This window comes from Lupinus angustifolius, chromosome LG11 (genome assembly GCF_001865875.1).
Source record: "Lupinus angustifolius cultivar Tanjil chromosome LG11, LupAngTanjil_v1.0, whole genome shotgun sequence".
In the NCBI taxonomy this organism is placed as follows: Eukaryota; Viridiplantae; Streptophyta; class Magnoliopsida; order Fabales; family Fabaceae; genus Lupinus; species Lupinus angustifolius.
Genome location: NC_032019.1, coordinates 13773922 through 13786301, shown reverse-complemented (window position 1 = coordinate 13786301; position 12380 = coordinate 13773922). Strand labels below are relative to the sequence as shown.

General features: G+C 33.0%; 2 protein-coding genes across 2 annotated transcripts; one reads left to right on the top strand and one right to left on the bottom strand.

Annotated features, from left to right (window-relative positions):
• LOC109359741 (uncharacterized mitochondrial protein AtMg00810-like) lies at positions 669–1433 on the top strand. Its single transcript, XM_019604431.1, has one exon. The coding sequence runs from the start codon at positions 669–671 to the stop codon at positions 1431–1433; it is 765 nt and encodes a 254-aa protein (XP_019459976.1).
• Positions 4982–11312, bottom strand: LOC109359508 (cyclin-SDS). Its single transcript, XM_019604200.1, has 7 exons — positions 10108–11312; positions 9854–10021; positions 7801–7967; positions 7051–7179; positions 6121–6298; positions 5697–5741; positions 4982–5470 (listed from the first exon to the last, which is right to left on the bottom strand). The coding sequence occupies exons 1-7, from the start codon at positions 11173–11175 to the stop codon at positions 5441–5443; spliced, it is 1785 nt and encodes a 594-aa protein (XP_019459745.1). The 5' UTR covers positions 11176–11312; the 3' UTR covers positions 4982–5440.

The following is a 12380-nucleotide window of genomic DNA, read 5'->3' as shown; positions in this document are numbered from 1 at the left end:
TGCAAATTGATGAATGTGAAGAAGAAACTGAAGTTGTTAATCCCATGGCTGCACCAACAATCAATCACAACACATCTCATAGACGCAGACAACCACCTTCAAGGTTCAGTGACTATGATGTGTTTCATGATTCAAACATCATTGAAGAGGGAGATCTTGTACACATGGCTCTTTTGGCTGAGCAGGAACTAGTAAGCATAGAAGAAGCCTTAAAGTAACCAAAATGGATTGAGGCAATGAATGAAGAGTTAAACTCAATCAACAGAAATAATACTTGGAGCTTGGTTGAATTACCAAGAGGAAAAAGAGCTATCAAAGTCAAGTGGATATACAAAACAAAAGTAAATCCAGAAGGGGTAGTAACCAAGTATAAAGCAAAGTTGGTTGCCAAAGGTTTCTTGCAGAAGCAAGGACTGGATTATGATGAAGTCTTTGCACCTATGGCAAGACTAGAAACAGTGAGGTTAGTGGTTGCTATGGCAAGCTATAACAGATGGGAAATCCATCAAATGGATGTAAAGTCTGCATTTTTGAATGGACCCCTAGAGAAGGATGTATTTGTGACTCAACCACCAGGTTTTGTGGAAAGTGGCAGAGAAGATCTGGTTTACAAGTTGCATAAGGCGTTGTATGGATTGAAGCAAGCTCCAAGGGCATAGAACAAGAGGATGGATGCATTTTTGAAACAGATTGGTTTCCTGAAATGCACTTCTGAGCATGGTGTTTATGTGAAAAGCAAGAACAAGACAGAACCTCTAATTGTTTGCCTCTATGTGGATGACCTGCTGATAACTTGTTCAAATTCTAATCAAATTGCAACCTTCAAACACCAAATGAAATCAGAGTTTGAAATGACAAATCTTGGAGAATTAGCATACTTCTTAGGCATTGAGTTTAAGAGGACAAAGCTTGGAATAGTTATGCATCAAAGCAAATACATAACTGATGTGTTAAAAAGGTTTCATATGGCAGATTGCAACACCTCTCACACACCAGTAGAAGCAAACTCTGTGAACTCTCAAATTGAGGAGGAGAAGCTGGTTGATAAAACTTTGTTTAGACAAATGATAGGCACTTTGAGGTACATATGCAATACCAGACCTGACATTGCTTATGGAGTAGGAGTAGCAAGCAGATTCATGGAGAACCCTCTCCAATCTCATCTGGTTGCTGTAAAGAGAGTATTGAGGTATCTCATAGGAACACTTGGCCTAGGAATCATGTTTCCTTCTAAACAGAACATCAATTGCAAGTTGGAATTGCTTGGTTTCTCTGATGCAGATTGGTGTGGTGATAAATCTGATAGGAAGAGTACCACAGGTTACTTGTTCAAGCTAGGGGAAGCTCCTATTAGTTGGTGCTCTAAGAAACAAGATGTAGTAGCACTATCTTCTTGTGAAAGTGAATACATAGCTGCTTCTATGTGTGCATGACAAGCAACTTGGATGAGTACATTAATGGAGGAACTTGGTTTGCAAGAAGAAGAAGAGGGTATTCTGTTGATGGTTGACAACAAGTCAGCCATTAATCTTGCTTTGAATCCTGTGGCTCATGGGAGGAGTAAACATATTGAAATCAGATTCCATTACCTAAGGGATCAAGTTGATAAAAGAAGAATAAAGCTTGAGTTTTGCAACACTGAAAATCAACAAGCTGACATATTCACCAAGGTTTTGAAGAAATAGAGGTTTGTGAAACTCATATGGCAAATTGGAGTGAAAGCTATTGAATGAAGGCTGAAATTAAGAAGGAGTATTAGAGATAAAGTAATTTTAGCCTTTTATTGTGTAGTTAGTAAAGTTTCTTATATAGAAACTTTAGTTAGTTAAGTTGGTTGGGAAAACTACTATAAATAGTAGTTGTTGTAAGACTTTGATTTTAGAGTGTTGTATTGTTGTGTTTAGATTCATTCAATACAAAGAGGTTATTCATTCATCTATTCCATCTTCTACTACTCTATATACTTTCTTTCTTTCTCAATTCCATTGCCATTGTTGCTGCATGTGAGTGAGTGTGCATTGTGTATGCAAGAATGTGGACTTTAAGTGCAGAAGCAGACTTTGGTTTAACAACTTTCTGTCTTATGCATAGAAACAGAATTCGCTCAAGTAGAGGGAGAACCGCAAACTGGTTCATGTGTACCTATTCGCGGTTCTCTGACAAACTGGTTCTCTTCTGATTCATTTATTACCTCCCGTAAGAAGTGAACCAAAGTTTTCACCTACAATTTCAGTACAAGAGAGAACAAAGAAAGGAATTGGTGTTAACAAAATGACAATAAAAACAGTTCCAAAAAGCTATTGAAAGAGAGGAGTCTATAATCCCACTCCAAGGGAGAGGAAGAGAATATGAAAGATGAGATGAAAATAGTCATTCACTCTAATATGCAGGAGATATATCAAAGGACAAACATTTGTTTATGATAGTGCCTTAAAAAAACAAAAATGGTTTAATGTATTCTGTTTTTAAATTGTAGCAATTGTTACACTTGGGGTAGTGGAGTAAAGTAACAGTATTTAACTTCATTTTATTTTATTGGGAAGAATAAGATGATAATAAATGCCTTAAAAAGGGAATGAACTGGACATCACAATCTGAATGTATCTTTTAGCTTTTGTCTTCTTATATTTACATAATATAAAACAATATTTTTTTTTTCATGACATAATAATAAAAAATATACATTGGATATGTATAAAGAAAATTAAAATAAGATATCTTAAAATATATTATTAGTTAATAGTTAATGACATAATATAAGTATACATAACATACATAATATATTAACTAAGTATATCTATAATGTATCGATACTTTGATAGAATAACATATTACGTACTACGTATTTGTACTGAAAAGAACTGCATGTGACTATGGTCTTATCAGCTATGTCGAATTGCAGATATCACACATTAGGTCTTGTATCTTGCTGGTTAAAATTCCATCAATGCTCTTGTATCTTTCTTTAACTTAATTCCATGATTAGAATATGGTTTCTATTTTTTCAGATGAAATGTAAAAAGAAGAATCTATATTTCTGTTTGACTAGCTTGTTTTACGTTTTCTTGTTTTGGACATGTTAGTGTTTCTTATGAACCTTACTTTACAGAATATCATCCTTGAAGTACCTTAATTTAAAATATGTGCAGGCTCCAGTGGAGCATCATGATGAAAGAGTTGAAGCAATTCCCCGCCCTACACCTACATCAAATTGGAGCTTTCATGTTTCAGATGTGAGGACAAAATTGTTACGTTGCAACATCCGTTAGCATTATAATTGTAGAATACATGTTCCAGGAATAAATATTATGTTTTTGTGTGGGTTCTTGGTCACAGAAATATAAATTTTAATGCCTTTTAATAGTTAAATCTAATAGGAAACCAAATCTGGATTTATTCACTGTATAGTAGGTATTATATGTATTTATCTTCATTGCTGTTAAGTAGGATTAATATCAGCCATATTGATGGTGATTTGCTGTAACCTTGACCAAGATATTCCTAGGCATAGTTTAAGGAGATATTATAGGGATATGTTTAGAGATTCTGGTAGAAAATACCAGCAACATACTTTGTATATATTGGTGTTTACCATATGTAAAGAATAACACAGAATCTTTCCATAATTCATTAAAATCTATGCCAGCATTTGAGTTACAGTGATTAGAGATTCTAAATGAAAATTTTCAGGTTTCTGAAAAGACAAACTGACAAAGTCTGCCATTGCTGTTAACTGGAGCATGGCGGGTGTCAAGTGCCTTAAGCACTATAGCAAAGGCAGCTGAGGATGTCAGCATGAAAACCAAGGAGAAGGTTGAACAAACTGAGATGGAAAAGAAGGAGATCGTTTACAACGAAAGGAAGGGGACCTTTCATGAATTTGCAAGGAGATGCACTTTGAGTCTTCAGGTGTTGGTCCTGCAGTAGTTCCTATCAACTCAGGTGAATGATAAGAAGCTGGGAATTATATAACTTGAGCCGACTCAAAATGCCTTACATCCTCACAGGCACAGTTGGACTAGTTTAGTTAGCATAGTTATTGCCAGTCTTCATTTGCTGCAAGTTTGTTGTATAATGAGAATTCTAGTTGATTGTTATAGTGATGTAAAGATTTGTCTGACACATATGATTCTTAAATATACCTATCATTCTTTAAAAATGATTGTCATTTGTTATATTATCTTAATATTTTTGAGTTTTTTAAATCAGTCACCTCACACAGTAGGTCCTATGTTATTGGAGGTGGTTTTAGTGCAAAACATTATCATCAGTATATTTATGTTTTGCTGAACCTAGTGTTATCAGGAACATTTTACAATGACAGAAAACTTTGATCTAAGCTTTTCTGTTTCCATTATTCCTTTACAGTAAAATAAGAATAGGCTATATAACTCCAGCTCCTCCCTTATACATTTGCGCTGCCTGCCTTGAATCGTTTGCTTACTCAATTTTGCCTGAGTTAAAATTTTCGTCCAAAGTTTAATATCTGAAATGAAAACTCCTAGATTGGTCCCTAAGAAGCTCAAATTTCTATAAAATTAGCCCTGTATTTCATATTCTTAGGTATCAAGTTAAAAGTTTCCATTTCTCAAGACTAAATTGGGAACTAAAACTTTTCTCCAAGATGAGATTGGGTATTGTTTTCAAATTTTCAGTTCTTGAGATCTTAGCATTCTATTGATAGCTCTATTGTGGAATATCATTAACTGCAATATTCCTCAACTTCATTAGCAACAATGCAATTTTTCAAGACAAGGTTTCTTGTTTCTTCCAAGTCTATAAGATAGTATATGTAATTATGCATACACAAGTCATTCTATCTGTATAACCAGTTTGGGACAACTTTCTCAAGAAAATATCACAAAATCCAAAGGATAATAAAAGTTGTCTCAAACTAGTAGTACACAAAACCATTAGTCATACATGAAATAATAGTTTATATATGGGCCTTACTTGTTTAAGTTTCACAAAGCACAAATAATGAATAGAGTTTTTAACTATGCCTCTCGGCTTCATTTGGTATATTAAAAAAATGACTTGTTACCAATATAGGTCTAAAATGACTTGTTACATGCAGAGATCCATGTAATTTTCGTATGTAACCTACTGTCTGTATTAATCTGATCAAAAACCTGCAGAAAGCAAGCCATCCTCTCCCAAGTCTTTCTCTCAACTAACCCCTATTTTATGTATTACAGAACATATACATAGAAATTGAATATGTTTGATAGAACATCTATAGGCATTTTGGACAATGATGCTTTGATTTGATGCTATGTAATTAAATTGAAGCTGTCAAATATGATAAAAAAATATTGAAAGGAGCAAGATATATTTTTGTAAAACCCTGTGAGAAAGCCGTTTGTTTTGAGATGTGTAGGAACAATCGCTAGAAAACTGAATTGTGTAGCCAATGTGCTCCATGCCAGCTGGTATGTTATCATAGAAATCGTAACAACCACTCCAAGCTCTGTTTAAGTGAAGATAATACCAACATATCAGTAATCAATAAAACAAATATAGGAGATGAATAAAATGATTTTATTCATATTAATTTTAGTATGGGTCTTTTTCTCATGATAAGCGTGGTGCTTTTTTATTGTGACATTTTACAAGTTTATTTTTAATGTTTACTTTGACTTCAATCTAAAATAAAAAGTATGACCATTAATTTGTAATAAATAGGGCTATCTTACCTCCATACATTCATGCAAATTCTCATCCTTTGATCTTACGTGGATCTGCAAAATTATAAGATAAATGTCAAAAAGAATATGTGAAACATTTAGCATTCAGAAAAGGCCATACACTACTATACAGATAGCAAGTGTTTTCACAAATTCAGTGTAAGGCACGACCAAAAGAAAAGGTGAAACATTAAGCACTCAGAAAAGGCAAACACAGCAGTAAACATGTAATGTGTTTTCACTTAGTCAGTGTAAAGCAAGACCAAACAAACACTGTCATACTCTATTTTGATTGATTTTTTTGGGGTACTATTTTGATTGATTTTTTTGGGGTACTATTTTGATTGATTTTTGTGCTGAAGTTACAAACTAAGAAAGGATAAAATGTAACCGAAAGCATTGAAGCATATATTGTTTCTCTATAAGTAATTACCGCTATGACTTTGCTGGATGCTTCTTGATTGAATTCTAAACAAGCCAGAATTACAAGTGCTGCAGCAACTGTTGAGGGCCAGTAACATAGATGCTCATGAGCTGATAGTGCCAGCACTGACAGGTTCTTGACCCTCTTCTCCATAACTGCATCAGCTTTTGCGGCTTTTAGGTAGAACCTGTGAAGTTTTACAAGAGTGTGAAATTACATGCAGATGAAACACGTACAAAGAAAAGGGCAGAAGGACTATATTTTTTGTATATGGATCCTCTGCAGCACACTTAACCAATCGTATATGAGATATATCAATTTCAAACCAAAGTGAATACATCCATCTTATATAAGATTGAGCTAACATTGACCATTCTGAAAACAAATTTGATCACTTCTGGGGAAAGTTGCAGCTGCAGAGGATCCAGGTTCCATACCCTTTTTTCTGGAGAATCTTACAGATATTAGAGTTACAATTTTTTAAGTTGTTGTATGTAGTATTGAATTTGAAGCAGCTGACACTTGTCTTATTTATACATATTTATTCTAATGCATAAATAGTATCAAATCCTACTAACAAGAAAGTATCAAGTTCCACCAGTGGCAGATTCAGGCATTCAGCTATGAACTTTTTGTTTTGTTTTTAAGGTGGTACAGGTGTTTCTTAAATCATGCTCTGAAATTACAACATAATTTTATCTTTCAATTTATATATTATGCACAGTTTTGAAGGCCAAAAATCTTCTATTACAGAAATAAAGGGATAAGGCTTTGCTAAAACCCTTCACTTTAATGTTATCCTGAAAGAAAGTGACATAAGAATGACGAATGAAACTTGAAACTTGAAACTATATATGAACATTAGCTGCTTGTAACCTTTATGCAAAATTTTAGACCATACTCCTGCTGAAGAATGTAATGAGAAGGATAGTTCTATACCACAAGAAATTATGGATGGTAGGAAGAAAACACTGGAACTGGAGCACCTCCTGCACCATCCATTCCATAGCCACCACCTCAATTCTACTGCACACACTGCATCCTATGTAGAAATTCTTTTGCCCCACTCTGTAGAAACCATAAAAGATTTCGGTTATTCATTGAACAAAAAAGGAATGGAAGACTTCAGTTTGCAGGTATATATATTTAAATATCCTTACAACAGGTGGAGAGTAACCGCTTAGCATGATGTTGAGATTGAAATGAAAGTCAGATTATTACCAAATTCACAACTAAATTAACTTTCATAATGTAGCAGAGACAACATAGTATATGGCCTCTCCATTTCAATCTGAGCCAACCAATGTGAACTTTAAATTTTGATAAATTGTATGTAAATACTAATTATTTACTATCAGTACGTCATATTTTGAAAATATCTGTGAAGCGAAGTATATAATTCAACATTTGTTATATTGACAATAGTTTGATTTTTTAGATAATTGTTGTTAGAATTCTTTTTAACTGTGACCTCGTGTAGTTATGACAGTGAACATACACTCAAAAATTGTTGTTGGATAAGAATTTTCTTCTTAGATAAACATAAACTGAAATTGAATAAAAAATAAATCCTAATCTATTTCCATTTTCCTTAATTAATGTTCAGTCACTCAATAGCCAATCGATCACTTCAAATTTTCCCCAAGACAACTAGGGAAATAGGAAGAAATGAAATATTAAAAGATGAACCTGTTATTTTGCTGGTTTTCTTCAATCCTGGTAGCTAACGTTAGGCAGGCTATTCCAACAAGTTGAAGGCTTCTTTTGGTTTTGAAGTATCCTTTGCTTAGGAAACGGTCAAGGAGGCTGACTCCAAGAAACAACGTCTCTGGCCGAAGCTGCTTTCGATAAGATTGCTGCACATTTAAAGCAAATTGAAAATTTTAAGCATTATAACAAAAAAAAGTAAGCATTTTAAACAAAACCAACTAGAAATTTAAAGGTTCACAACTTCCATGATGTCTGCATTTTAAATGCTTGCCACAATATCTGAAGCTTAACGTCATTTTGGTATAACTAAGGCATGCATTTAATTTCTCAACAGTTAATATTTTAGTTGATGCACTGTGTTTGTTAGTAGCATAAATAAGCTTTGTTTAGAAATAAAATTATTAGAAAATCATTTTACATTGTTATTGCATTATTTACCATTTATATTTTAAATATAAGTAATATAAATGAATGGTAAATGATATAATGAATATATATAAACATAAATACTACCTCTAAAATTATAAAACATATAAATAAGTATCAACTAAGGTTCACGAGAAATTGTATGCGCATGAACATATTAAGCGAAATATAAATTTAAAATTTATTATGCAATCTAATGGTTGATAAATAATTACATTGAAGGTTAGTTGTGGACCCGATTCTATACTTAAATAACTAAGACAAGCAGAAAACTTCGTCACATATTCATATTCGTGTCTTAAAAAGAGGAGAAAGAAAATTCAATATGTAATTTCACCATTAATATTAATATCGTTAATAATACAATAAACAAATAATATAATCGTATTAACTAATAATAAAAAGAAAATCAAATTCACTTGTACTGATACTAATTTTCATTTTATTATTCTATGTGACCTCATCAGGCTTTTGTAATTCAGTTTCTAGTAACTTAACAGTATATACCAACCAACATAAATAAATATAAAAATCATGATTACCTAGTTACACTATCACAATGAACGGAATGGAACACGACCTTATTTGCTTTAGTGCGTTGAACAGAATGACAAAACAACCCTCCTAACCGAATTAGTCCTATCTATGGTCGTGGATTTTCTTTCTACGTCTACAAAGTAAAGGAAAACAAGTCTAGTGATAACTCAAACTGGTAACTACCCACATGCACCAATACGAGAAAAGTGCGTTGCATGCATGAAGCTACAAGATATACTAAAGTACAGCACAACACAGAAATAATCTGACATGTCACGATACGATTGGAAGATATTGACGATGCTCCAAAAATCACTATTCTCCGAGAATCTTATTCTACCCAATATTTACTCACTAACTGAATCGTCCCATTTTTGGCCTTTGCAGTTGCAGTCTTCCAACGTGTTCTCTCTCGGGTAATAAAAAGCAAAAATAGCTTTTAGTAGACCAAGGCGATTGATTATTAAATTTTTAGAAAATGGAAAACATAATTAATATTAATCCTAACTTTTAGAAAACTAATATATTAGATTCTAAATTGTAAACCTAGATCTCTTATGTGATCATCATATCAAATGAAGATTACCTATTTCATCTTTAGCATCTCATTTGTGTTTTATTACAATTAAAAAATAATACTTGATTAAAAAAATATATTAATTAATGAAATGTAAACATAGAAACAAGAATTTTTGGGAATGTATTATAAACACAATCTACATTTATCAAGTATTAGAAATTTATTATACTATTTTAAAATAACAAACATCGGGTAACCGGTAATCATAAACCCTGTTATACTACTCCTAGGTTTTTAAAATGATAAACATCTGGTAAGTGATAACTGTCAAGCACTAATTAGTTCCTTATATACCATCGCTTAACACCAAAATAAACACGTTATATTTATCCTTAATTTAAGGAAATTAGGTAATCATAATAGTTTTAAAGTTGCAATGATTTTATATAGTATGATTGTAATTACTAATATGTGGATTAAAGAATAAACATAATTCATGCTTACAATTTCAACTAATATGATTAATGACTAACTAGTTTTAGAGCAAACCTCAGTGATCCAACGAACCATTTGCGAGCGCTGCTGAAGCACAAGCTCACCGACCTCAGTTGTAGAAATATACGTTTCAGCATAATTCGACATGAAAACTTGCTTCCTTTCTCTCTTTCTCAGCATCTGATAGCTTTCTTCGTCATCCAAATCTTCGAACCTCTCATACTAAAATCACACAACAGTATACACTAAGAGCTCCGAAAACATACAAAAAATAAACAAGAAGCTAAAAACAGCTTTCAAATATATACCTTGTACTTAAGAGTAACCTCATCTTCAACGCTTGAAGCGTTGCTGATTTGAGAAGTTAGTGTTGAGAATTCCTTGCGGTATTGAAGAAAGAACGAATAAGTTGGAGAAGGAGTTTCAGTTTCTTCACCGGATCCCTGCGTGAATTGGCTTCCAGAATCGATGAACAGAGAAGGACTGTAATCTGAAAGCTCCAACTCTGAGCTTCCAACGAAGATCTCGGAGTGAAGATCACAGAATGAAGAAGTTTCCTGAGTTGAACCGTACTCCGATTCGTCGTCGTAGTAAGAGAATTGAAGTTTCTCAGTGCAAGCGAGATCTGATACGACATCGTTTTTCGAACCTGGAGAGTATTCAAATTCAGATGCTCTGTTTTCCTTACATCTCGTCTTTTCATCCTCAAACGACGTCGCAGGAAAAGCAGAACTAACTGAAACTGAAATCACATCGTTTTTGTTTATCTCCGAAGATACTTTCAAATTCAAATTTCCGTTGCCGGAGTTTGAATTTTTGCTGGAAAATATTTCGTCGTTACTTATCTCTGATTTCGTGCAAGCTTCGGAAACTTCATCATTCTCTTGAAGATTCTTAATCACATTTCCACTATTGAGCTTCAAAATCAAGCTCCTGCTTCGTTCATGAAATCCAGAGTTTGAATCCACACATGAAGACTCCGAGAGTTCCACTTCATTTACATTCCGCTTCTCGAATCTCTGATTTCTCTTCAAATCAGCAGCACGTTCAACCTTATTAGAAACTTCGATCTCCCTTGCTAATCTATTCTTCGATTTGTTGTAACTTCCGTCTCGAGCAAAAACAGCAGAAGCTCTGCTAGAATCGCACGATACCTCACCACCGGCACCGGCGAAGTCAGAAGAACAGCTCGAATCAACTGAAATGAACGAGAAACGAGTATTCTCGCCGGATACCTTGATTTTCGAAGAAACAATCAGCACCGGCGAGATATGGCACCGTCTCCGGCGAGGGAGCTTCGACCGGAGCTTCTTGTTGATGTTCAGTGGTGGTTCCAGATTAGCCTTACGCTTCGATCTTCTGGATCCGTTTGTCATTGATGTTTAGTTACTGAGAAAATTCAGAGAAAATTTGTGCAAAGAATTGTGATGATTGAATAGTGTGAGTGAGAATGGAGAAAAGGTGAAGTTCTTGAAGAGAACGGTTACGGAAGTTTTGGATTGGTTTCACACTCACTGTTTCAGCGTGTGGGGAATGAAAACGATGGAATAGGGTATTTATATGGTACGGTCTCACGTCATGCGTTTTCCGTGCACCACGTCCACACATGATGTGTAAATTTTATTCACTTTTAATTTTCAACTACAAAAGCTGTCAGTTATTCATTTTCAATTTTCAACTACAAAAACAGCAAATTGTAAGAAGTATTTCGGATTTTTTTAATTAATTAATTTTAAAAAAAATTATTGATATGAAAAAATAATTTGGACTGGTTGGTGTTTATGGATTTAGTTTTTATAAGATACTACTACAAAATTGAGATTTTAACAAATGTTGTATATTTTGTGTGACACTTGCTTAACAATATTAAATGCAATAGAAAAATTGATGAGAGTTGGGTGTGTTCCACATAAACTAGTTAGTAGTTGTAAGTTTGTGTAGTTGTGAGATTAAAGTATGTAATTGTAAATTTGCAACTTTAAAGGCATTTAAAAGTTCATGTAGGTATGTGATTGAAGAAGAGTTGCTTTATAAAAGCAGCTGGAATTAGCTAAAAAATTGTTAAATGGATAAAAAGGACATAAAATATTTATTATTTGTTTAACTATATATTAATTAATTTGTAATTATTAAATTGAGTAATTGGATATGTATATATAATTATTCATAGCTTGTAGTATTTATTTATAATTAATTATAAATTATAATTAATTATAAATTATCGTAATTATATATAATATATAATTATTAAATGTGAGATAATTAATGCAATTTGGTAAAATTTGATAAACTAAAATTGACTGGTGAATTATTGGGAGAGAAAACAAGCTTCCAAAACATTACAAATTCACTTTTTACAAATCTCCTTTAATTTTTATTTACGTAATAAATCTAATAGTTCATCAACTAAATAAAAAAATTACAAACTACTTCAAAAAACTATAAGCCGGAATGTGTACATGTTCAGTTTAGATGTGGAAGTTTTTTGAACTTAAACTTTTTACTCTCAATTTTAAATCATTAGTATGGAAGTTAGCTATGGATTCTAGTTTTTATGTTTGGATTAAATACATAGATAAAT